The sequence below is a fragment of the Kryptolebias marmoratus genome, linkage group LG3, assembly GCF_001649575.2.
Source record: "Kryptolebias marmoratus isolate JLee-2015 linkage group LG3, ASM164957v2, whole genome shotgun sequence".
In the NCBI taxonomy this organism is placed as follows: Eukaryota; Metazoa; Chordata; class Actinopteri; order Cyprinodontiformes; family Rivulidae; genus Kryptolebias; species Kryptolebias marmoratus.
Window position 1 is genome coordinate 6,130,091 of NC_051432.1, and position 27,857 is coordinate 6,157,947.

The following is a 27,857-nucleotide window of genomic DNA, read 5'->3' on the forward strand; positions in this document are numbered from 1 at the left end:
GAGCCCTAACTTTAGTCATAGAGCTTGGAGTATGAAGAAAGAGGTAAAAGTCTTTGTCCAGACTAGGCTAATGGCTAACCAAACAAAAAATAAATAAATAAAATAACAATGTTAATATTAAACCTAAATGCGTTTGAATGTATGTGTGCTGAGCATAGATGGTGTATATTCCAATGGTGCTGAGACTGTGGACGTTTCAGTCAACTGACCCTCGTTTGGTTAGCCATTAGCCCATCAAATACATTTTGCCCATTTTTTCATACTCTATGACTGATGTCATGGCTAATTAGATTAGATTAGATTAGATTTTATTGTCATTACACATGTACAAATTCAAGTCAACAAATACATTTTTGGCATCTAACCAGTAGTACATAAAACAGTAAGTTTGGAGTATATATTGTATTACTAAGATATGATCATGATATACAGATATGTGGGTAGGATAGATAATATATGAATGTGCTATATACGTGATATATAGATTGTTGTGGTACAGACATATATGTGGATTAAAATGTTGTAAATATGCCAGATGGATCAATGTGTGCATCTTGAATTTATGTGCAGTATAGTTTTAGGACATATTATACATTGATATGTACAATGTGAATAATATGGTACAGTCTCAAATCCAGAGATGTGATTAGGGGTCTGATAGGGTGACCAAATTAATTAGGAGACAGCTCTGGAGAAAAAAGCTGTTCCTCAGTCTACTAGTTTTGGTCCGGATGCTCTTGAAGCGCCTGCCGGAGGGCAAGTGAGCAAATAGTTTGCTGTTTGAAATCAATAAACAGCATATGTGCATATGAGTTGTTGTCCAGATGTGTGAGTACTGAATGCAGCGTTATGGAGACCGCATCCTCTACCTAGTGCTGTAATAGAAATACAAATTGATATGGATCCAGAGTAGGTGGCAGGCAGTTCTTCATGTGTGCTAGGACCAGTTGCTCAAAACACTTCATGACAATAGGAGTGAGTGCTACTGGGTGGTAGTCATTCAGGCACATTGGGCTGGAGTGTTTTTGAACTGGTACAATGGAGGTGGTTTTAAAGCATTTTGGTACAGTTGCTAGGGCTAGAGACAAATTGAAGATATTTGTAAAGATTTCTTTGAGTTGCTCTGAACATGCTCTGAGTATGTGCCCAGGGATGCCATCTGGTCCGGCAGCCTTACATGCATTGATTTGACTCAGTGTGGTGTAGGCTTCTACAGAGGTGAGTGTGAGAGGTCAGTGGTCTACAAGGGGTCCGTTCTTGGTAGCGCACTCTCTGTTGTCTCTATCAACGCGAGCATAAAAGTCATTTAGCCTATTCAGGAAAGTGACATCTGTAATTGTCAGGGTGGAATTGCTGGGTTTGTTGTCACTGATGGCCTGGATGCCTTGCCACATGTGTCGAGGGTTAGAGTTACAGAAGTGTGCCTTTACCTTTAGCTTGTAGCATTGCTTGGCTTTTTTGATGGCCCTCCTCAGGTTTGCCCTGTATATGCTGTAGGCCTGATGAAGGCCTTCATCAGAAGCTGCACCTCCTTGTTCATCCATGGCTTCGAGTTTGGATATATGGTGACCTGTTTCTTTACATTATTGATGATGGTGTTGATATAGTCCATCCCTGTCAAGCTTTTTTTTCTCATCACTGAGGAGGTGTAAGTGTCAATATCTGTGTGAGTGCAGCAAATATACTCTAGTCCGTGTCCTGAAACCTGTCCTGAAGCACAGAGTTTGTTCCCACTGGCCACACTTTGATGGTTGTCATAGATGGTTACTCACGTTGGATAGGTGGTAAGTATTTAGGAATGAGCAACAAAGAAAGGTGATCTGACCAACCAAGGTGGGGGAGGGGAGTTGCAGTATAAGCTCCAGCAATGTTTGAGTAAACATTATCCAAAGTTTTATTTCCTCTTGTGTTGCAAGGGATGTATTGGTGGAATACTGGTGGAATTTGGAGAGTGCTGTCTCTAAGTTTGAGTGATTAAAGTCACTAGTAATTATAAATGCAGCCTCCAGGTAAGCAGTCTGTTGTTTGCTATTGATTGTATAAAGTTCCTTCATAGCAAGTTTTGCATTAGTATCTGGACCTATATAAACTGCAGTGATAATTGTGGAAGTGAACTCTCTTGGCAGATAAAAACATCTTCATTTGACCATGAGTAACTCAAGATTAGCTGAGCATTGTCTCTCAACAGTGTTATAGTTTGTGCACCAAGCTTTGTTAATATCGATGCACAGTCTGCCACGTCTTGTCTTACCGTAGTCGTCTGCTACTCTACTATAAGGTACTAACTACTGATAATTATTTGATAGAACATCACTTCAGAAATGACCAGACTATTCCTTTAACCAAATGTGGGAAAGGCACCAAAGAAAAATCCCCACAGACCCAACAGTTAAACCTGAAAACATCTCAGTCGCCATGCTTTCTTGACCTGCCTAAAGAGAAATCAGATGGAGAGGAGAGCGTTGTTTATTCCTGCAGTAGGATAGTGTGGGCAGAAGCAGGCAAAGGCTAAGATCAGCCTACCTCCTGCTGAACAAAGACTCTGTTGTGTGTGTATGTGTGTGTGCGCGTGTGTATGCCCTCGGCTGTGAGTCCATTTGCATGCCTTTATATGTGTGGTACCTGACAGAACAACGTTGATCCCCCTCAATCCCTTTTATGGCTGCAAAAAGAATTTTCTCCTTTGAGGGGCTACTTTTTCATCAGAACTCAACACTGTTTAGTCAGACAGTCAGTGCATTAAACTTGCTAACCATCGAACACAGGGACCTGGTAGATTTCTTTTGATATTGCCTCTCAGTAATGCCTTTGATGCTTTTGAACGCATGTGCTCCCTTGTGATCATTTTTCTGAGGCTTACTATAGGTGTACAAAAGTAAACACAGAGATAAAAACGTGATTGGTAGAGGAACTCCCTGTGAATGTTCACATTATTTGATTGTTATTTAGATATTAATCTGCCGTTGGACGGGTGAGCTGTCAGTGATGAATGACTTGGAAAAACTTTAAGTTTGTTTTTGATTTCAATCATCCTTGTCTATGCTTCAAAGTCTACTTCAGTTTGTGCTCTAAAGTAGGAGCCACACTCACTTGGCACTTTATCTTCCAATGTTTTCTGATGCAAACACACAAACACACACACACAGAGCACTGGAATGCATGTCCGATGTGTTTTCATTCCTCCGACCTGGACTGTCAATCAGAAGAACTTGGCCTTGTGCTGTTTCAGCAGTGCCATCCAAGATACACAAATTCCACCCATACCACCCACACGTACACGCACACACAGACACACACACGTGCATGTACACAACTTCCCACTGCATGTGAGGTTTTTTTCTATCTTGATCGGCAGGATATCCATCTCCAGTACAGTGAATTTTGCTGCAGAGTCTGTAAAACAGTTAAAAATCAATAGCTGATGAAGAAGCTCCTTGCAATTATTCCCTCTGTCCATCCCTCAAACTAGAAAGCGCCTCTTTGATTTCCCCGTCTGCAGCTGATAGGTTCCATCGAGGAATGTGTTATGCACTGTGCCGGCTACATGAGTCAGCCTCTTCCTGAGCGACAGCCGCTGACGACAGCAAAGGATGCTGCGGTTCAGAGATCATACGGCCGCATGTTCTGTTGCTAATCGTCTGGAGGACAATGTTTGTGCCTTTCCTGTTCCTAAACACATGGGTGGGAGGATATTTTTAATTTGCACTGGCCTTGAATTGTCGTCCCCCCCCCCCTTTCTGCTCCGAGTCTCACAGATCAGGAAATAGGAAACCATCCAAAACGAACGTTTAGTTTCAGTCTTAATAGCGATGCCTTTGGATTAAATATTAAAGCTAATAAAACCAAAGGCACAGAAATCTGAACCCAGTGCTTCCCACTCTGTCCTCAGACTCTGTATTTCCAGTGATCTCCCACCTCCGTGACCCCAAGAAACCTCTCAAAAACTACAGCTTTTTGAGAAGCAGGGTGGGCAGCAGCCTAACAGCAGCATAATTATCATACAGTTAAAAAAAATCACTGGGTGGCCTTTTAATGACCCTTTCTGCCCCCAGAGCTAATTTAAAACCCAGTGCAAGTTGTATTTTAGCAGACCGTTTCTCTTCTATCATTCTGCTTCCCCTCCTGACAAAATTTTAAGCAACAGTAAACTGATGCTGCACGTTTCTGTTTCTCTGCAGCCCCTGATGTTTTTGTGATGTGTTTAGCTAATTATGCTTCTGGGTTGAAGTCAGTTACTCATTAGGAAAGTTAATGCAATGCTCTTCAGCAGTGACTGGTCCGGAAAAGTGCTTTGCGCCACAGGTTCATGACCAAAAGTTCAGCTTTCACGCTTCACTGCAGCTGCTATGTGTCCTTGTGAAATCCCAGTCAGTGACCCCGTACTCTTACCTTTCTAGTAAAATGTGCTCTCATGAAAAGAGCACACCACCAGTGCTGTGGGGTATAGACCACCTATTATAAACCAACACGAGAGGAGAGTGGTATATAAGTGCTACCTGTCAGCTAACACGTTGTGCTGATTGGCTCTCCTACAGTCTGTTCAGATTCCAAGAAAATAAAATGCAAATGCTTTGGCTTTTGTTCTATTTGTGCTCGGTAAAAATGTCAAGACTTTTCTTTATGTGATTAAAAGGTAGCCCTTTATGTTTTTTTATATTTTAGGTTCTTTTGGCTTTTTTTCATCTAAAAATGGATGAAAGAAAACCTCTTGGGTTGAAAACAACAAAATCACTCCAAGTTTTTCCATTCTCCCTTATAGATGATATTATGCCATGCTTGTTCTGTAGGGGACAACCTCGAACTGTGAGCTGTGATACTCTGATTCCTATAGTTTGCATTCCAAATCCCCTTCTGCTCTCCCATCTGTTCCCACAGAGCTAATGTCACTAAGCTAGCACCCTGCATATAGACCTCCTGACACCCCGCTGAGCAAATATACATTGTTGTATAAACACGCACACATGCATTGAATGGCAAGTATACGCCACATTCCTTTGCTATATGATGAGAAGAATGCCTTTAAAGCAACCATGCTGACAGTTTGCAGGAAGCCTGAGAGGCAACTGGATGTCCAGGAGGCACATCATGAACCCCACTGTTACTGCAGTTGAGCTGCTAGTAACCATTTTCAGTAAATCACCAAAATATGTATCTTCTTAAGTTATCAATAAGGCTCATCTACATGGGAATGGTATTTGTTTTATTGTTTCAGCCCTGTATCCACACAAAAAGGAGCCCCTAAACTGTTATCAAAGTCACTTAACTCGCTGTTGTCTCAACAAAAAAACACTGTTTAAGTTTCATCAGTTGGCTGCTTTTAGAAAAGTTGCTAATATCTGCATCTGCTTTAGACCAGAAATACCACAGCTGTTTTTTTTTTTTCTGCTGCTGCTGTTCAGCTCTTCTTCTACTGATAATGACATCAGTGTTGCTGTCTCTGACAGGTCAGTTGTACAAATGAAATGCCTTTTTTTTCTGCTCAAATTGCAAACCCGCCACTGCAGCTTGTGGGTTGATCAAGTTGACCCGTCACTTCATAAACTTGTCCGCATTTGGCCAGTGGCAGGTGCTAATTTCCACCCCTGACTAGAAAACCCTTTCTACATCAAGTAGTCTAAGGCCAAAAGGGTTTTCAATCACTTTATTTAACTGTCAACAATACTGAAGCAACCATTGCAGAAAAAAAAACTACAATATACATTAAGTAAACAGTTAAAAGGTAGGAAATAGGAGTAGTTTTAAAAGATTGATGTGTGCACTGTACTCAGTACATTTTATTGTCCATCATGGCAGATTAAACCCTCTTGATGGCCTCACTGAACAGGTTCGATACACAGCACTTGTTTACTGAGTGTGATTCTTTTAGTTGTTAATCTAAAACTTGATCATTAGATTGCCTTTATCTTGTTTGACAGCTGACTGTGGGATGTAGGCTATTTGTATACAGAGCAGGTTAACTGATATTCAGTCACCAGGTCACAGATGATGATATCAAATGTGAGCAGGGTCTTAGATCGCCCTGACCTGAGTCTATTGTGTGACTGGAGAAAGTGTGGGAGCTATTGTGTTGTGGCAGGTTTTCAAAGCTCTGAGCTCGGGCAGCCTATAATGTGCTCACCCTGCAAGTATTTATACAGAGCAGAAGTTGATTGCGTTAAAAGCCAAAGCTTTTGTAATGTAAATGATCTGGGCGTCCTTCGAAAAAGGACTAGTATTAATGGTGGCTGAATTATGTTCACGACCGTATGCCTTGTTGGTTTTTAACTGCTGCTGCCGGCTTCTGAGGCGTGTCAGATTCAGTGAGACTAACAGAGGCAAGGGTTCTGTGACGTTTCTGTTCTGTCCCTCAGCACATTTATAAAGCGACGTCCTTTTTCAGCTTCACAAGACGATGGTGGGAGGTGTGTGAAAATTCACAGTTAAGGTGCAAAGATTTATGATCAAATCAAATAATTCGGCATAAAACATTTTCTGATTAGTTTTGTAACATGGGCGCTGCTTCATAAAAAGGAGTCTTATAGGGATATTTTAATTTTTTTATGTAAAAATATCTTCCTGATTCTCCGTGTTGCTGACTGGTGTCAGTTTGTATCCATGGTTTAATATTGCTGTTGTTTTTCCTTCCCTCCTTTTTTTTTTTTTTTTTTGTTTTTGGAGTACTTCGTTTTATCTTTTCAAGCCCATGCAGTTTACGTTAGAGAAAACTATCCCTCATGTTGTATTCCTCGTGTTGTACGGAAAGCTTCCTTCGTTAGTTTAAAGTGATGCTGTGTGGCTCCTGTTAAAAGTGGGGAATTTCCATCTAACATCATCAAAATGGCTGTGCAATGGACTTAATCAATCACAAAGGCACAAAACAAACTTGTCATTCCATTGGTTCCAAAAAAAAAGAAAAGTCCCTGACTGAGGGTCCAAATGTGTAGTGGTAATTGGAAGAGAAAATTGTGCTACTACTTACTGAATGCTTTAGTAAGACCCTCAAATTGGCTCTGCTGGAGCACCGAGAAGACAATAAACTTGACTATCTAGAGGAAGTAATAGTAATAAGGTTTCTGTCACAATCTTGAATTCCTGGCCGCTCTCCCTCCCATCTATTTCTCTTCTGGTCTCCTGTGTCTCAGTCCTCCATCCTGTGATGAATTGCTTCTTGAACTGGACTCTGGACCTGACTCTGCGATGCTAAACGCACATATCAAAACACTGCGACCCGACATTCATGGTGGAGGAATAAACAGTGTAAACGATTGTTTGGATTGATATTTATTTGATAACTTAAGGACCATCAAGATGACCCAAGTACTATTAAAGTTAATATCATGTACAAAACAAGCTTATACAGCTGTAGTCCGTGTAATGGACTACAGCTGTATGTAATGACATGGGGCTTACTTTTTAAGTTGTAATATACAACTCATTTGAGCATGTTTAATTCTAAACTTAAAAAAGGGCTTAAAATATAGTTTTTGTTTACATTTTTCAAAGAATTTTTCAAGCCATGCAACTCATGCAGAGATGAGTCGTTTTACATTAGATAATCTTCAATGTATATATATATATATATATATATATATATATATATATATATATATGGTTTTTGTTTACATTTTTCAAAGAATTTTTCAAGCCATGCAACTCATGCAGAGATGAGTCGTTTTACATTAGATAATCTTCAATGTATATATATATATATATATATATATATATATATATATATATATATTAGATGTGTTTTAACTGTTTATTGGATTCAGTGGTGTGACACTGTCTTTTGTTGTTTATTTCCAGTATTATATTGTTTTATTTAAGGTATTGTATTCATTTTCATAAAATCTTATGTTGTTGTTCTTTCAGCTGCTCCCTTCTTTAGAGGTTGCCACAGCGAGCAAAACTCACACGTTAGATTTGGCAATTGTTTCACGCCGGATGCTCTTCCTGCCGCAACCTGGGCTCAAACCTGCAGCCTCAATTACAAGACCGCGGCACTGACCACCGAGCTACCACAGCCTCCCATTTTTTTTATATATAATCTTTATGTTAGCACTGAAACATTTTCTTCTTATACTGAGGTAATAATTAACAGGCAGAGTAAAATGTGAATGTGAATTGAGTTTGTAATGCAAAGGGCATATTAATGACAGTTCTTGCTGTAAACAGACCTAGTTGAAATTGCTTGATAATGATCAGGATCCTCTGAAAAAATACAAAACAAACGTCTTTAATCTCCAGCTCTCAGAGCTCTTGGTTCTGTCTGTCATGTTATCCGTCCCCGTGTGTTATCATGAAGGGATCTGCACTCTAAACCAGCTGCCACGTATCGTGGCCCCCTCATCTTTTCTCTCCCCCCTGCTGCTCTTCACTCAAACCACCTCTACTTTCCCAGTCTCTTTAACTTTTTGACTTTGTCAGCCCTCCCTTCTCCATCCTCCTGTATCGCGCCTAATTATTGAAGTCGGTGCGTGTCCACAGGGAGCTGCTCGATACCTCCTCATCAAAGCCTCCGTTTGTGTTTGCTTGTTTATCTCGGGCTGCTATTCTAGGCGTTCTCCTGGAGCCCTGATGAGATGCAAGCCTTCACTCCCTAAGGAGGCTTACAGTAAGCTGTCACAGCACCTCTAGTCATTCAAACCCCTTCCACAAAAAGATTTTGTCATTTTCCACCTCTGTTGCTCTTGAACATTGTATTTTTTCCATCTTCCAATCTTTTTCTCTATATGTATTGTGTGTATAAATAAGTGCATTCTCGCATCTTTCCCCTCTCTTAAACTTTTTTTTGCGAGGCGTATGATGAAAGGCACGCTAGAGGTTGATTCCCCATCAGATTGTTTCCTCTTCCCTCGTCTTCTTTTATCCTTCTTGGTTTTTCTTTCCAAATAAAGCTCACTCGCGCTTTCATAGCATTTTGTGTGGGACTTTCTCTTTCGTGACCCCCACTTACCACCCTACACCTGGAGGAAGCCAGAAAGGGCCCTTCTGGCATCAGGAAGATGAGGTTTCTCTTTGTGATAACTAACACCCTCAAAGGGCCTGGAAGATCTACCACACTGGAGGAACAACAATAGCCCGAGCTGTACTGAGTTCCCCCTCTGGGGAGAAATGAGAGACCTCATTTGTAGATTGTGTGGCTGAATGTGGAAGGTGTTTTAGGAGAAACGGGCTCTGTGGCCAAGCATTGGTGTGTGCAAGTCATTCTCCTGAATTTCAGGTTTCTATGTTTTTATTGCATAAAGGCAGTGCCACTGTATAGGTATGCCACTGCAGAATTGACCTTTTTTATATAGGTCTTGCTGGTTGTAGGGATGTGCATTTTAGGCAAAAACAACCTTTGAATTTGTCCAATAATTATCTGATATTTCTTTGACAACATCGAAGTGTTTAAAAGCAGAGAAAGAGTTGATCTTAACTGCCGCTTTAAGATTTAGGACTGGTGTCTGTTTCATGTTTTTGCTGAAAAATGAGTGTGTTCACACAGTCGAATTAAAGGTTACTTTACTCACCCCAGGTCCTGTAGCTAAAAACCCCTCTAATGAAACAGAGACGTGTCCTGCTGCTAATCCTGCTAGCCGGGGTCCTTTATTTTACTTTCATTTTCACCAGTTTGATGGAGCATTGTGGAGGGGGATGCACATATTCTGGCAGTAATGCTGAGCTCACCTGTGACTAGTGCTGGGCGATATGGAAAAAATCCTATATCACAATATGGATAATTTTATATCACGATAATGATATATATCATGATATACCCCAATTACGTACGTTGTCAGTTATTCTCTGAAAAATATGAAAAAATAATCTAATTTCTTACCTTTTTCAAGTTTTATTTCAAAGTGACATTTAACTGAACTTTCACAAATGAGATTTGCGGCATTTTAGTGCAGCAATATATATGTACCTGTTACGACGTAACAGTATCAAATGACAACAGACTCCATTATCTTCGGCCGGCTATAGTTTCACTTTTCGCAACTTTCCTCGGCTCTTTTACAACTTGCTTGACCTTGCACTTTTTGGATTGTTAAATATTCTTTTTCGTGGTTCTTCTTTAAGTGATAGAAGAGGTTTGTTGTGTTGGCGTCAGATGAGAAAACAGTCTAATAGCAGAGTTAGCATTAGCATTAGCAGAGTTAGCATTAGCATTAGCAGAGTTAGCATATTACCTTTTTCTGCTCTGTGTCGGACTTCTTGAACCAAATCACAGACGTCCCCCTCGTTTTGGTAAAAGTCTTTCTTCTTGGGCTGCCTGCTAGCTGTCTCTACTTGTTGCGACCCCGGGTTTGATACTTCNTGNGTCTCCATCTTTCAGCACTTATGGTGAAAACACNCGCGCCGCACAGAAAGCCGCTGCCGTAAAGCAGCGTCATGTCGCAAAACGGAGGTTCTTCGCAAAATAGTTATTTTTTCTTATTATTTATCACTTATATAAACTGAATGTATGCAGAGTGACAACACTAATACATTCGTCGTAGCCTACGTTATGAAATATTTACATGAATCATTGATACAATTATGATAGAAACGACAGAAACTATAGAGACGATAGAAACAATAGAGACGGTAGAAGAAAATATATCACGATAGACACTTTTCTATCGTCCCCACGATATGTATCGTTATATCGCCCAGCACTACCTGTGACCATCGTTTCCATTTTGTAATCCTTTCAAAATAAACTACGCTGGTAGATAAAGACATTGGAGGCGCTCTAAGTTGTATCCCTTTTATTTTTTTCGAAAACGGGTGGATGTGGGTGGACGTGGTGTCAAAATAATGACCCCGACTGGAAAAGCACCATTAGGAAACAATTTGCTGTGTGGAAAAAAACAAAAAACAAAAACGGCATAACGGCCAAGTTATTCTTTCAAATTTGCCTTTGCTTTTAAATGGAATTCAACAATTCAAAAATCACTGTCCATCTCTAGCCAGTTGTGTTTGGAAACTGCTTTTAGGTGTATTGTTTGCTTTGTTAACCCTAGTGATGGAGATTGTTGACATTTTTGGACAACCTGCCATGTTAAGTTGGTGGTCTTTGATGCAGTGATATTTCTTAGTCTTTAAGATACAACTATTAGACACAAAAAAAGGATCAGCACTAACTAAGGATGGGCCATGACCTCCAGTTACATTAGCAAGATTTTTAGAAACTTGTCAAAGACATCCCCCACCCCCCAAAGAAAAAAAAAAGTGTTGTTTTCTTTCTTAAAGGTTAGCTTTTCTTATTTTAAGCAGGAAAGTTTGCCTCTAAGAGCAGAGTTGTTGTTGGGGTTTTTTTGTCGTTAGCGAGAACTCATTAATGACAGAGTTGCTTGTTATGCCTGGCTCCTCTCTCCATCGTCTCTTGTGTACCTTTTTGAGTTTTGGGGGAGCTCTAATATTGTCCCATTTAGTGTCAGCTGCAGGAGAAAAAAAAGTCTCGTCTGTGCTCGCTTTCTTTCAGATGCCTCAGGCTTTGTCGAGACAAAACTCAAAACCTAATGGTGGAGGAAAGGACAACATTTTTTGGTGAGGGACTGTGGGTCAAAGATACTCTGAAGATGAAGGCACTCGCTACCTTATGCTCGTCAAATTACAGGTTGTGCGGATCGCAAAGCCTGAGCTTCCTGCCTCTGTGTTGTCACTTATCAGCTGCCTTCTTGTGCTCTTATGCAGCAGAAATAAGACTCCAGTTGTTTGGGGACTGTTTTTTTTTTTGTTTTGTTTTTTTGCTTCTCTTTTTTTACTTTTTAGATGTCAGACAACTTTTACACTTGCATAAAAAAAATCTGATATAAAAACACAGAGTTGAGATAATAAGAGAAGTGAAGAGATTGAAGATAATTTCAGCACCACCAAGTGACTGGGGTCATTTTTAAAAAGCAACAAACTCCGAGAACACGTGGATCCTGCTGTTTTTTGTATTTATTTAACCTCTGCGCTCTAACCTTCGATCCTCTGTTGTTGTGTCACAGGTGCCAGGATGGATGAGACCGAGCAGTACAAACAGCGACTGGAGGCCATAGCTGTGAGTAGACACACACACACACACACACACACTCCATGTGGGTAAGGAGACTGTCTGGTCATTTTAAATATTTTATTGAGTGTGCAGCATGATGAGCGAGGGCGTTTCTGGTCTCCTGAAAACAACACCAGTTTGCCATAATGACAGCAGCTTTGACCAGTATGAGTTTATCTAATGTCTACGGTGCTTAGGAAACAGTTAACCTTCTCACTAACACTTAATTTAAGTGATTGTGTTAATCAGTCATTTATATTTGTTGTTTTTTTTCTCACTGTACAGTCCTAAAACATTTAAGTGTAAGTTTATTTAAATAAACAGTACTGTTTTCCCATAGTATGACAAGAAACCCTGTTTATCATCCGCAAAATGTCAGTAATGTTTTGTGCCTGAGTGTGTGTGTGTGTGTGTTTGTTTGTTTGTCTTTAGCTTTAGCAAAACTTCTCACAAACCACTTGACGGATTTTAATGAAACTCTCAAATTAATCGTTGGATGTGCATCTACAACCTATTGACTTTTGAAGTCGACCCAAATTCAAGATGGCCGTCGCAGCTAATCAAACTCAGCCAACACATAAATGGCTGCAACCCAGCCAGTTTTACAGATATTGAGCTAAAATTTGGTGTGGTGGTAGCTGGGAGACATTCCTGACATGTTCTCCGAGCTCTAATTGATTTCCCGACATCTGTTTGTAAAATTTTCCCGCCAACTGTTTGAGTCGGCTGTGTCTGTTAGCAAAATATCTCCTCAATCACTGGATGGATTTTAATGAAACTCTTAAAGTAATAACTCTGTGTACCTCTACAACTGATTAACTTTTGGAGTCAACCCAATTCAAGATGGCCACCACAGCTAATGAACTAAAACCAACGCAGTCTATTTTAATTCAGTTTTACAGATACTGAGCTAGTTTTGCTCTGGTAGTATATTAGAGTCATACTCTGACATGTCTTGTAAGATCTCGCAAAGTTACACGAGACTGAGCATAATGTTGTTTTCAAGGTTTGAACAAAACATAATTTGACTTTAGTTTAAAACTAGCATGACAGGGGCTGAGTGATCTGTATTCCCTCATGGAATCCCAGGCCTTAAATGCAAAGTCTGTTGCAGCCTATTACCTTCAGAAGTCAATTAGCTCAGTAAAGGCTATCTTAGTGCTATCAAAGTGTCACATAAAGAGTTTGCAATAGCACTAAACAAGGGATACAACAAATGAAGGAGCTTGATGCAAACCACAGAAAGGTTAGAACAGATGCAATGTTTGGTTGTGTTTAATACATACATAAATAAAAACATTTAAACAAACCCACAAAGAATGGACAGATCATGTAAATTCAATGACTTGGCAAGGAGAATTCAGCAGATATGCAGAGGAGTTTAATTATCATTGATTCTTGTTCACAAGTGGTGGTGGAATGGAGCCAGAGACTTACTGGTTTATCTGCGTTCCAACTTTCACCTGTGGTCATGAGATATGGCTACTGACAAAAAGAACGAGATTGCGGAGACAAAATGAGAAGTGAGTCAGCTTGGATGGTCTCAGCTGACGAGCTCTGTCTCGAGGTGGGGGCTGTTCAGAGTAGAGCTGCTGCTCACTTCGCATCGCAAGGACTCAGCTGAGGTGAGTCGATCACCTAATCAGGTGATCGACTCGCCTCCCCTTGAAGGTGCTTTGGGCACGTCCTGCTGAGAAAAGACCACGGAAGACTCAAAACTATGGAGTGAATTCCCCCCAGGATGAGGTAGAGAGTGTGGAGAGGGACCTGTGCACTTCTCTCCATGACCTGCTGCCCTTGCGACCTAACCTTGAATGGAAAAGGTTGAGAATGGATAGATAGTGTTTGTAGAAAAAAAATCTTTTTAACCAATCAAAAGAAAGCTGCACATGACACAACTCAAACACTTTAACTCATTACCTTGAGCACTTCAAACACTTTGGACCGCCTTGTGGCTGAAAAGTGCTATATAAATAAATCTGACTTGACTTGACTTTGAGAACACCATCCCCAGAGTGAATCATGGCTACATTTAACATTAGCTAAGTTTTATGATCTTCTGTTAATCGTCATTAAATTGACCTCGCTCTTTAAAAGAAATGCCCTTCCAAATCTCAGTTTGCCTTGTCTCTCTCTTTTCCACCTCCTTGTTGTCTTTCAGGAGAAGCGTCGGCTGCAGGAGGAGCAGGACAGAGCCAGAAGAGAACAGGAGGATGAGAGGCTTAGACAACAGCAGCTTAAGGTCTGACACACTTATTCATTACACACATACTTACAAACACATGTGAAGTCCGAACTCATTTTACTCAAGAGAAATCACCTGCAGACTCATTTCTACTTGTGTGCATGTAGATCTTTTTTACACACACACACACAGCTGACCTGTACGTGTAACCCGCCTCACTTCCTGGTCCAGCTGGTTTCTTGGAAACCTGGAAGCCGGCCTTCCTTTGCTGAAATCAGTTTTATGTGAATGTTTCCTCACTCTGCAAGTCACAGAGCGGCTCTATTGTTTTCACATCATTTCCAGACTGGCGTTCCCACTTCCTACTCCTCTGTGTTTTGCCGCCCCGAGGCGCATTCCTCAAATTGCGAGGAAAAAACGTCCAATATAGGGGTTTTGTTTCTTTTTTGGTTTATGCAGGTATGCTTGCGTGTGTATGTGCCGGTGGGATAATGTAGGACAGTGTTGCCTACGCAGTCATTTTATCTGCGCATGGGTTTTTTCACAGCGCTCCAAATTTGAATTGCAATCTTACTAACAGAAGTTGCGTCAGACTGTAAATATTGCACGACAGTACTCGTGCTTGCTCTCTCAGAGGGGACATTGTTATTAAAGCCGTTAGTTTTATTTGTTTGCTTTGCTATTGACCCCAACCTTGGTATGGATACAAATATGTGCTGATAAGTAGGAGCAGCAGCTGTATTTGGAGCTGCTGAGCTGCAGGGAAGTGAGGAGAAGTCTGAGTCCAGCACAGGAAAGGGAACAGAGACAGGCCTGTTCTGAGCTGCACAAGAACAGAGATGGTATTGAGACACTTCTAGCTGCAGAAAGTAGGTACAGTGGATCTGAAAAGTCTCCACGTTTTCGTGATGTAAAAAAATTAAAACCCTGACAAATCCTCTTTACTGTGACTGTTACATCTATGCTGTGCAATTCAACTGGAAAAAAGCTGTAGGTAAAGAAACAAAAAAATAAAAAAAATGTTAAGCTGGTAGGATAGGTGTGCACATCCTTAAACTAATATTTTGTCAAAGCATTGTTTCATTTTGTTACTGCCCTCCTTCCTTTTTTGGAATGCACCTGCCATCATTAAAAAAAAAGACTTTTATCAACCTGAAATAAAGTTTAGCTGCCCTAATGAAATTTCCCCGATCAGTTCAATCGGCTACATTTTACAGCAAAACCCATGGTTCACAGAGAGCTCACAAAGCACCAAAAGGAATCAGTCAGGAGAGGGTTACAGAACCGTTCTCCTGTAGATATCCAACGGAACACAGTAAAGACTGTCATCAAGACGTGGAGAAAATATGGAATGACAGTGACGGCGATCTGGACATCACAGAAACTGGTCAGGGAGGCTGCAGAGAGTCCTACAGCAACACTGAAGGAGCTGCAGAAAATCCTGACAAGTACTGGTTGGGTACTACATGTGACAATAGTCTCCTGTGTGTTTTAATATGTCTGAACTATGGGGTACAAAATGTCTTTTTAAATAAAAAAAAATCCCAATCCAGCTAAATATTGGTAAAATACATATCAAGTCTCCCTATAATGTAATAAAATGTGTTCTGGTTTGATGAACTGAAGTTGAACATTTTTGGTCACAGTTCCAAGAGGTGTGTTTGGTGCAGGAACGAGACTGTAGATCACCAAAAGAATACTATACCCACAGTGAAACATGGTGGTGGCAGCATCATGCTGTGGAGTTGTTTTTCTTCAGCTGAAACTGAACAATTTTAGTCAAATTGGATGAAATGCTGAAAAGTTTGAAATACTTACTTATTTTGACCTGAAATGCTGAGGTGTCTGCTGGAAAGCTGAAGATGAATTTTACTTTTCACAATGGCGATGACCCCAGGCATACATCCAAGTCGTTTTTTTCAATGTTGAGTTGTTAGTATTTTCAAATTCTCCATCTCAAAAGCGTGAAAATGATACATGAGTTTGCTAAAATTCATCTCCTGGCCTGGCAACAAGCTAGTTTTGTTTACGAGTGCCAGTTTGAGAACTCGACTTTTATTAGGCTGGAGTGATGCCATCAGGAGTTCCAGTCCTATATTTAAAAAGGGGAATCCCCAAGCTGCACAGTGTTGCCAAACAATTTCTGAATGAATTTCCTGGCACTACAGCAGCCGGCAGAGAAAGAAATATAATTTTAAAGGAAATTAAAAGGATTAGAATTAAAAGGATTATTTCTGAAGACGTACCTGTTAGAAAACTTCAATTTAAAGGTAAATTAGAAAGATTATATACTATTTTAGTTACTCGATCAGGACAAAAATTAATATCTTCATGTTTTTTTGCACTGCAGCCTGTGCGTATGTCCACTCTTTTTGCCAACACTGGCCACATATGTCACAGTAATGGTGGGAAAAGTCTTAAAATGATTATCATGGATTCTTTTTTCACATTACAAAACCCTGACATTTTAACAGAGGTGTGTAGACATTTTTTATCCACTGTAGCTACAGTAGCAAAATCTAGGGAGTATGGTCCCATAAAATGGATTTTTCACAAAAAGCTTGGGTTTACACAGTTGGAGAAAGGGTATTTAATGCAAGTGCTTGGAAAGAGAGTGTTTTATTGGTGGCTATATTTCTCGATTACTTTAATTAAAAGTTCCTTGCAGATGAATTCTTCACTTTAGGACTGTAGCTTTAGACTGGTTTCCCCAGAGTAAACTGTCTAACTCAAGGGCACTTTATAAAAACAGATGCATGTGGAAACTCTTCAGCCAAGGTCAGTGATTGCAGAGCAGCTGTCATATCTATTAAGCCATCCTGCAGCCCTTGCTTTTTTTTTGTTTTGTTTTTTTTCTGACATGCAGGCCAACATAAATGCCTTTGAATGTCTTTGCAACAGCAGTTAGTTTACAGTTTCAGTATCTACCCTGCACATTCCTAAAAAGAGTATTACTGTTTGGAAAATAATCAGGAATTGGGACGCGAGTAAGAGACTCCTGTTAGTAGTAAATACGTCAGTGTATTAAATGCAGTGTTAAATATCAAACATACAACTCAAACTGTCGCTCAGTAGTATTTTTGAATAACTTTGAAAGCCAAATATTGCAAAATGTACATGGTTTATTAATGACCCTCCTGATATGTGAGCTTCATGAAGTTGGCAGTGTTTGAAATGTTCACTTATTTACTCGCTCACTTTACCGTAAAGTGTTTACTGTATGGATGATGGGTGTGTTGTTTCCTGCACGTCGTCAAGCCTACAAAACGAGGCACGCCACATCTTGCAGAGAGCCCTTCTTGGTGTAATACCATGAAATCGAACTCCTGACAAATTAGATGCCAGGCACTGATATGGTGCTAAATGTTGATTGTAGTCAAAGACCCACAGTTAGTTGCTGAAGCCTGTAGTTTTACGGCCTGACTTTTAGGGGTGCAGCTGACATTAACCCTTTGGCTAAAACAGATGAAATATTTTTGTGAATTACTTTGTGAAAATCTAAAGAGAGAATAAAACTAGTCATTCATGAAATGGAGCTAAATATAATATGAATAGAAGGCTTTTTGTTGCTCTAAGCCTATTTTTTTTTTTTATCCTTTTCTTTCAGGCCTTGCTCCTCCTTTTTGTCCTCTATCCTCCTCTCTCTCTCTTTGCACACAGTAGTTCTACAACATTCTTTAGTGAGCTAAAGTACTACGGTGTAATCTTTAAATAAATAAAGCAAACAAACACTGTAGGTCAACTGTGAGGTAAATACAGTAAATGTAACACACTTGAGGTTGGTAGGAATCTGAATGTCAACACCTTGCTTATGTAATGTCACTATAACCAGCAGGTTCTTAGATCGGTGCAGTTTTACACCCACAAAACCTGTAAAAACGTGTCAACTTCGCTCCAATAGATGAGGGCAATAAAAAGCCGTTTTTGATGGTCCAACAAGTTCTTTTTTTCCTTAACTGGTTCATCTTATTCTCTCTCCCTGTCCTCCTCACCTCATCCCTGTACTATCAACCAAGTGGTATGTAATAAGTAAACAAGAAAACAATCATTTATACCAAAGGGCACAAGCAACACTCATCTACAATAATTTGATCATTCTTTTGAGTACTGGATTGCTAGAGTACTGAATAGGGTTTTGTATGTTCTCTCACCTGAATGTAGCTGTAAAAAAACGTATTTTTATGGAAAAGCAAACTTTTATGGGTCGGGCTTTTCTGTTCCAGTGTTTTAGGTCAGGGCTCAGTATCTTGAAGAAAGATGAAGCCTATAGATCGATACAAGATTTCAAATGGCAAATGGCTTACACTTGTATAGCGCTTTATCTAGTCCAAGGATCCCAAAGTGCTTTACACTACAGTCATTCATTCACCCATTCATGCACTGATGGTGGTAAGCTACATTGTAGCCACAGCTGCCCTGGGGCAGACTGGCAGAAGTGAGGCTGCCATCACACCAGCGCCATCCAACCCTCTGACCACCACCAGTAGGCAAGGCAGGTGAAGTGTCTTACCCAAAGACACAACGGCTGAGACACAGCGGGGGCCTCGAACCTCACATGATTTAAAAACTGCCTAAATACACTCAAATACATGCCTGAAAGACCTCATGCCTGAGGTTATGGAAATCATAATATAGTTTTGTATGACAACAGATAAACGGCATAATTTGTCTTCATAACATTGACATAACATTTTCTAACACATATTTGTGATTACCTATAGCAGCTTTTGTATGTACTGTATTTATTTATGCAGCTATAACATACAACATACTGAAACTGTCTGCATTCTAAAATGATCATTAATTATTACTACCCAAAGAAAACTTTCAAAAAATTTAAACAAAACAACTGTTTTGTCAATTGTAGCATATGTACAAATAATTTGAAAGCAAGCCATAATCTGCTAGTTGAACCGCTGCTTTGTTTTTATCTTAATTTCCTTTATTGAAATGTTAAAAATGCGTATGAATGTGGTTTTAGTGAAAAATAAAGTGAATGAGTGTACTATTCAGACTGAGGTCTACAAATTGTTAGTTTTTGGTCTTGAGCGTTTGCTTTCAGTTACCTGCTCTGTTTCCATAGCAACCTGCTAATAAGCAGTTCTGCAGCTAGCAGTAGTGGCTAACCTGTGTCTGTCAGTGAGAAAGAAAGCTAAAAAATTGCCGGACGACTTTTGTTTTTTTGGATCATAATCTGTAGGTACCCTTTTTGTTTTTATAATTTTTTTATTTTTTTATTTTTTTATTTGTTTAATATGTATGTTATAACTGTTGAAGGCTAAGCGTGCTAGCTAGGCTAGTACTAACTGTCAACGCTAACTGAACTGTCTGGTTTAATGTTTTTAGTTTGTTTTATTAACATTGTTGACATGTAATTAGGGTAATAAATTTGACGGTTAATTTGCATTTTATCCTCTTAAATCCTGAGGCTGCAGGTTCCAGCCCAGGTTGTGGCAGGAAGGGCATCCGGCGTTAAACAATTGTCAAATCTTTCGTGCGAGTTTGCTCGCCGTGGCGACCTCTGAAGAAGGGAGCCGCCGAGAAAACAACTCTACTTTATAGATATGAAAATATTAATCACGAACTTACAAACTTAACGTAACTCTTGTTATAAATTAATGAAGTTTATGGATGAAACAAATTCAGTCAGTTACAAAAAACATTGCCAGCACTTTTTTTATTATTGTAGGCAATTTTTTTTACAGCCTGATTATTTATTTATTTTCTATTTAAAGAAATTTTGGTGCCATATTTAATTAATACAGCTTTTGTTTTGTTTCTTTGTTTCCTCTGCCTCCTTCTTCACACTGCAGAGGAAGTCTTTAAGGGACCAGTGGCTAATGGAAGGAACCCCTTTATCGCCGACTTCACCAAACAACCAGAATCCTTATTCATCCGTGTTCAGCTCCCAGACCCAGGACATGGAAAAGCCCATCGACAAGTATGTGTGTGTGTGTGTCCAACTCGATGAAAGGGGATAAGTGATTGTCTGAAACAGTTAACGATGCAGACAGTCTTGTTTATGGTGTCTTTACATAGCTGGAAGTTCATATGTAGTTTAGTATACTAATATTGCAGCTTTTCCTTTTCTGATTTTTTTTTTGTTTGTTTGTGGTATTAACAGTTAAAAACATTATATTTTCTTAGTACCAAACTCCCAAAGTATTAAGACAATCCTACCCGCACACATTTCGAGCGGGACTAAAATTTTCTTTAAGCAGTGAGTCAGTGTTGTCAAAGCCATAAATATTCTTTAAGGTTTAATTCACGATAATTCAAAGAGCCATAACTCCCATACACTTCCCAACAAAACTCCCTGTGCTCTTGGAAATGGCCTTTTCTGAACCTAAATACACACCCATGTAAGTAATTTGTTAAAATTTATTATTTAATTAATTTAGATGTTTTATTTATACGGTAAAGAAATTTAGAATTAGGAAGCTCTTCAGGTGTACATTTTGTGATTAAAGTGTGGTTTCACACTTGTGTGTCCTTTTCAGGTTGCAGCCAGACATCCAGCGGTTGGCTGAGGAGCAAGACACTGTACAGAAGTTGCATGTGAGCACACACACACACGCTTACTGTGTGGACACAAAGGGGGTTGGAATATGTGTTGAACAAGCTTTCTACATCATTTTCCATTAGGCAGAAAATTTCTCCCCATCTTTTCTCTGTGGCTTTTAGCCATGCATAATGCATTTCCTCTCTCCGCATACCTTTGATGTAGCACCTCCTGTTGAAAAGCAGGAACTTTATGAGCGCGAGTGGTCCTGTTGCATCAACGGCACAGAGCTTGATCTCTTGAATAATTGTTTCACCAGCAGCCAGATGTCTGTCCTTTTTATATATATATATATATATATATATATATATATATATATATATATATATATATATATACACCTTGCCTCAGTTTTTCATAGAGCAGCACAGTTGTCTGCTCTTTTCTTCAGCTGCTTCAGGGTCTGTAGTAAAATTTCCCATCATTATGTGATGGTGTTAGACTCAAGGTTTGGAAACTCCATTTTGGATAACGATTACAGCTAATTTGTCATGCTAGCTGGGAGGGAGAAGAGATTTTCTTATTATTCATTTGCTTAAATCTCTGAGTGTTTCAATCAAGTATATTGAGTTTTCTTCACAAACACACGGACTTACACATCCATGTTTATTGTAGATCCGGTTCATCAAGGCACCTTAGTTAGGGTGATTCTATTAATGTGAAACCATGAAACAGAAAATTCAAGTTACAACAATATATTTAAGTATTTTTAAATGTTTTCCTGTGAGAGTTTTCAGCTCAATCACTCCCCCTTGTGACCAGGCATAATGCTGGGCCGCTCTCATTTAGTGGGACTCGATGCATTCAGGTTTTAATATGTGCTCATTTGCGCTGCTTAGAATTTAGTAAGGAAACCTTGGCACCTTCATGCATCAGGAGGAAATGTGTTTCGTGTGATAAAACTGAGTCTGGATTGTGGCCTTTTGTGGCAAAGTTTTGTTTCTGGCCACACATCACAGTCTCATCACTTCGTTCCTCTCCTGTTCCTTTTACCCAACAGGAAGCTGTAAAAGTGGCAGAGGCTGGAGCAGGTAGGCTGAATCACACCGTGCAAAAACTGACTTTCAGTGGTTTTTCATTTAAAGATCGCAACACATTTGCATTCCAGACAGCAACGTGAGCAAATGTAGATAATCTGACAAGCTCCATCATCCAGGATTTATGTAACAGCAAAGCAAAGTGCTGCTGTCGTCCATCTGGACACTTTTTTTTTTAACACTTGCATCTTCTGTCCTATGGATTTCCACATGCTAATGGGTGCAAATACACTTCTCTGGCAGCCACCACCTGTTTCAGCAGCAGTGGTTTTAACGCTGTGCTTACTTAATTACCTCACTTCATATGATTAGATTTTATTAAATGCAGTCAATTCTCTCCTTATTTTTGTAGGTGTATGTAGTAATATGCAAGATAGGGGTATCTCAGTATGAGAGTCAGGGTTTGGTTTGGGTTCAGTTCAGCAGAAAAAAATAAATGCCAAATGATAGGGTTTTTTTTTGTTTGCTTGCTTTTTAAACAGACAGTAACAAACCACCCTCACTAGTCAGTAAGGTCTAAGGTAGCTGGAAGATGTACAGCAAAATAGGATTTGTCAACTGGCAATTTCACTATGACTTAAAAAATATGCTTTGTAAGGTCATTTTATTCACTCTTTTCATCCGATTTGAACAGTAAACATTTCCCTCCAGGCCACGCGTCAAACGGAGAGTTTGATAAACTCCAAAGCTGAAAGCTGTCTATTGGGTTCAAAAGATATTACCAAAAAAAAAAAACTAATAAAACAAGACAAAACACCAAGGAGGGTTTGCTTCAAAAATTCGACTTTGACTTGATGTAAAATTAAAAAAAGCAATACAGAACTGAAAAACGTCTCCCTATGTGAAAATACAAAACAAATAAAATGTGAAATACTCACTCCGGGCTTCTCGGCAAAGAGAGTGCCAGTGTGGGAAAATTACTTTTGATTTTACAATTATTGAATACATACCCAAATGACTTGCCATAGAGCATTTCAAAGCTCACAATTTATGACACACCAATTTGCCGTACGAGCGTGTCTCATCTGCCTCCTCGCTGCTGCGGGAAGCTTTTCCACACAATGAACAGGCATGTTTTCAAACTTCTGTGTGTTTTTCTGAAGCACCAATGCTTTGTTTTGGTGTGGAGTGTTTAGTTAGCATCTTCCTCTGCTTCTTTACTGTCGTAAAAAAAAAAAAAATGCTGTTTAATAAAATGTGTGCTTGCCTCTAGATAGGCATGAACTCCTGTGACTAACTTATGTCTTCTGGCTCAGTGCGCCCATCCGAAATGTTTACACATGAGCGTCCGAATACAAATATATGTACCATTACACCCCAAATGGAAAGGGATGCTTTTCTTTTCTAAATCAAAACTTAAATCTATCTTAATCAAGATATTGTCCTTTTAGCCTTTTGTTATAAAATGATCAGATTATCAAAAACATCCCAAATGTATTAATATGGCTGTATTTTTTGTGTGTGTATATGTTGACCATGTAAAGACATTTATATGCAATAGACCTCAAATACAAATACTTTATATGAAATACGGTGAAATGAAACAGCATTTTTCTCAGCCAGAGGGAGTTCAAAAAGAGCACAAAGATAAAAAGAACAGAACAAAGGCAACCAATGGACTGTAAACACTGCCCTAAAACCATCAAGTGCAACCAGCGTCTGAGTGAACAATATAAAATGTCACAAACATAAAAAACTACAACTCCGAATGAAATGTTTGCATGTCGAGAACTCATAAAGTTCATTTAATGTCTACATTGCAAACATAAAAAGGGAAAGCATTATGAATAAAACAATCAAACATCATATAATCATATTTTTCAACTAAAATTTGAAGGTTAAGTTAAAGCGCCTTTCTGTTTAACTATCATTTTTGCATAAATCGGTATTCTGTAGGGTAGCAATTTTTTCTCACTCTGTTGTTTCTTCTGTTTACCTGTCCCTCAGAGGAAGTCCAAGATGTTAGACAGAATGGACAAAACGATGCAACGAGACCAGGTGAGCAAAAAGGAATCTTGCAGAAACAATCCTGAGTACATTAAAATATGTCTTTTGGGCTTGTTCTGTTGTCTTTATTGTCAAAACAGAACTGGTTTCCTCGTTGTTCTTGCCCGTGTTAATTCGTAATTCATGCCAAGCTGTCAGAGATCACGAAATCCCTAATAGATGTACCTGTCGATGTGCATTTTCTTTTCTCAGCTTCGACACATTTGCATTATAAAGAAAGAAGGGCCTTTGTCATGCTGTATGTATAGTTCACAGTCACTAACATGATGGGATGAATGTAAATGAAATGCAGTGGGCACACGAGCGCAAACCTTGCATTTTTAAAGGGCAGAAGGTGGATTTAAATGTCAGCTGAAATGCTTTTCAAGCTCACAAGTAGAAAGAGGAGAGCTGCAAATTAAATGTAGCCATCTATTTAAATTAAAATCAGCCAAGGTCGATAACACCCTCGGCCACGCTGCAGAATCTAAATCTGTGTCCAGTGTGCACTCCAAGCTCCGAGGCTCCCAACCTTTTTACCTCCTTATTTATACCTCCTCTAAGAAGCTGATCCTCGCTGCCCACTTTCACACATGCACCCAAAGAACAACCTGTGAAAGTTATTGGGAATCCATTTCTGGGCTTTTTTGTTTTTTCAAGTCAGGTGTGATGTTTGTGACAGCCTGATACTGGCTCTTGTTTTTATTGTTACAAGATGCTGAAGTCTCTGACGGGTTGGAGCAACTAAACGAGAGAATAACCTGAATTGGCCAGCCTGTGTCAAACAGCCTGTCATTTACCAAGATCAAATCCTTTGCCTGTGGTCCCCTGGAAGTATTTGAATCCGCTTTTAAAGCTGGCGAGTTCATTGTGATGGCTGAGGTATTATTTTCCTCAAGGCTGGAAACGTAGGGGTCCAGCTTTGATCAGTAGGCCTTAACATTTACAAGACTGAACTCGAGGCTCAGTCATATTCCATAAGAAGTCAAGAAGTCTGTCCTCACACACCTTTCATCGTCCATGAGACACTCAGATCAGACCTTCCAGGAAGCTCCTTCCTCCACCTACAGCGTTAAAACGGGTTTCTTCCCGCCGGCTTGTCAACCCTCCTGTGCTTGTACAGAATTTTTGCTTCCTCGACCAGACATGTTTATTAAACCGACTAAGACAGTCGTACCTGTGTCTCAGCGCGGCCTTTTTAAGTTCATGGGTTTCTAAGTGTTGCTGGAACTTTTATAAAGACGGCTGTATTTTCTAACAGCCTCGGCCAGCTGCTGAAGTCGCATAAACACGCCCACAACAACTTCTGACCAATCACACAATACTTGGCAACCACGTGACTGAGAGCCAACTTCATGACGTCTCGTGGTGGTTGCAAAGGCCTTTACTCCCAACATATTCCAAATCAGCGTGTAAAGATTCATAATCCCTCTGTCTCACCTTTCATTGTTAGAGTTCTCAGTTTAGTTTTACTTGACTGTTTACTCGAGTTTTAATATCAGGTTTGATTCAGGATCATCTACTTGTTGGTCTCAACGCAGAGCATAAATGTGTTATTTTACTATTATTTCAGTAATTAGACAACTTCTACCGCTTCTAGTATACGTAACTGTGGTATACCTCAGTTTATTAGGTCCTGTTTTTCTCACTTTTTTTTTTTTTTTTACCATTTTTTGTGTCAAAACAAAACAAAAAAATCATGCTTAATGAAATGCTGCCTGTAAAATTTAAGCCCAAAACTTCTAACAAGTTACCTTAAACTAGCTGTCCTGAATGTCAGTCAGTTCCTTCTTGTTCCACAAACTTCTCCCAGCTTCCAGTTTGTTGTCTTTTAGTTCAGTGGTTCCCAAAAACTTTCGGCTTAAGCTTAAGCTCCTAACAAATAAAAACAGCTAGCATCTGTAATGAAAAGGGTACAAAACATTTGTTGACACTTTTCTTTCTTGTCTTTAGAAACATCTGACGATGATGTGAAGAAAACCCAAAGCCCTCCAGAGATTGAAGCGGCAGTTGTCCTAACCAATGGTCAGGGACATTTGGAAGCAAACACTAATCACAACAATTCAGAGCAGAGTGTTTTAAACCAAAACGGGCCCGCCAGAGTGTTTGAGGGTGTCGATAGCATTAAACTGGAGCCAGAGATAAGTGTTACTGAGGCAGCATCAGGTCCAAACGTCAGCATTAATGAAGCGGAGGAAGAAGGGACTCTGATGATGAGAGCAGAACCTGTGTTCATCACAGATGAAGGAGGAGATGTTCCTGACGATCTCTCCTCCCAGGAAGACCAGCAGGAGTCAGACAAAGCCTCTCTGCCACAGTCCGATTCAGGCGACACAGGAGAAGAGGATATGGAGCTGGTGGTCGAAACGGAGTCCGCTCCAGAACCTTTACCAGAATCAGAGATTAGTGAAGCAACTGAGCTCACCGTAGAAGCACAACCAACACCTGAGGAGGAAGACGTGGAAGGTGCCATAAAGTCTTGTACCAACGATGAAGAAGAGACAAAAACTAATGTCCAGGAAGAAAAAATGGAAGACCCGGTCTGTGTGCAGCTGCAGTCACTGGCCAGTGCTCTAGAGGGTGCCACAGTGGCTCCGGTGCCGGTCTACACGGAGGTGCCACCCTCCGCTCCCAGTCCAGAGGCAGAGGTCCACACCAAAGGCGAAGCTCCAGAAGCTCCCGTAGAAGAAAAAGCAGAGGTAAAAGTGGAAGACCCTGCCTTTCAGCTGGGTCACTTCCAGGAGGTGCCCCTGACTGAAACCCAAGACAACCAAAAGAAAGAGGCAGAACCAGGCGAAAAGGAACCACTTCTGATGAAAGCCGAAGCCTCTGCAGTCAACTCGGAGCCGGCAGGATCAACAACCAGCCCAGTCGCTACAGAAACACCGAGCCCGGCTACAAGGAGCCAAGGAGACGAGAACCAGAGGCCCAAACGTAAAACCTGCCAGTGCTGTTCTGTCATGTAAAGACCTTCCCTTCGTTTCCTCTAAGTCTCCTCTGTCTGCTGACGTCCATCAGTCTATAACACAGCCCAACTATTCTCTTACTTTTTAAATTGTATGTCCACGTCTTCTCTTTTTCACGTTCAGCCAATATTTATATCACTACAACAAGTAAAACTTTCCCTTTCAACACGAAAGGCTTCTGACGGACTGGTTTATGTGTAGTTTTAATGTGCCTTAAGGAACTTGTTATCTGAAGCTACACTTTTAAATTCTCTTCATATAAAGTCAACCCAAACATGGAGAACTTTGAACATTTTGTTGGTTCGCAGCCAGTCTACAAAAACTGAAATGCAAAAAAGTTTTTTAAAAAAAAGAAAGAAAGAAATACAGAATTCCTATGAACTGAACTGTTTAAAATTGTATCTCAATCATCTGTAATCACTTTAAAGCTGAATTTTATTGGATTTAAATAGAAATGCTAACTGTTCCAATGTCAATGTGGGGCCTTACGTTTTTTTATTTACTCTGTAATGTTGTCGAGGAAAATGTACAGAAATTGGGCCCACCATTGAATAGTTTGAGCACCACTGACAATTTTAATTGATAAATTATTTTGAACTACCTGTGAGGATGTATATTGCTTGGAAAAGAAGGTCCAGAGATTTGTGTATGGATGTATATACTGTAAACAAAAAAAAACAACAACAAAAAGAACTTTTTGAACTTTTGAGCGTTTGCTAAATGTTTTCATGAATAAACTTCTCTTTTATGGTACACCGCTTCACTTCCTCAATGTTCATCCAGCACCTTCACACTCGTAGTGCGTGTCTTTCTCATGCAGAACCGGCGGCAGAACAAGTTTTCTTCAAATGTAAATTTCTAAACATTGCACTGAAATGACGAGTTTTGCTCATGCAGTTTTAATTGGAGGATAAAAAGAGAGCTGTACCAGAGAGCTATTACAGACAATTTGGGAGGCTGTACCTTGATTTTCATGCATTATAATTATTCACTTGTGCAGCTGTAAGGAGCTTGTCAAAGCTGCCTACAGTAAGACTCCCAAATGTGGGCCTAAATTGCACAACGGGGGGGTCCTTGTTGAAAGGGAGACAGGTTGTGTGTAATGTCGCCTAGAGGACGAATTTGTTTTGTG

General features: G+C 39.9%; 1 protein-coding gene across 3 annotated transcripts in view; it reads left to right on the forward strand.

The window, feature by feature from the left end:
* Positions 1 to 27,478, forward strand: part of palm3 (paralemmin 3) — a 49,079-nt gene extending 21,601 nt beyond the window's left edge. For 2 of the 3 annotated variants that reach the window (XM_017430505.3, XM_017430503.3), the window contains 7 exons: positions 11,943 to 11,995; positions 14,151 to 14,231; positions 19,988 to 20,115; positions 20,675 to 20,732; positions 21,737 to 21,767; positions 23,721 to 23,771; positions 25,713 to 27,478. In XM_017430505.3, coding sequence (XP_017285994.1) covers positions 11,951 to 11,995; positions 14,151 to 14,231; positions 19,988 to 20,115; positions 20,675 to 20,732; positions 21,737 to 21,767; positions 23,721 to 23,771; positions 25,713 to 26,725 — 1,407 coding nt within the window. In that variant the 5' untranslated portion in view covers positions 11,943 to 11,950 and the 3' untranslated portion in view covers positions 26,726 to 27,478. The remainder of the gene's footprint in view (positions 1 to 11,942; positions 11,996 to 14,150; positions 14,232 to 19,987; positions 20,116 to 20,674; positions 20,733 to 21,736; positions 21,768 to 23,720; positions 23,772 to 25,712) is intronic. The other variant, XM_017430502.3, reaches the window with a different exon arrangement.
* Positions 27,479 to 27,857: the final 379 nt, after the last annotated feature.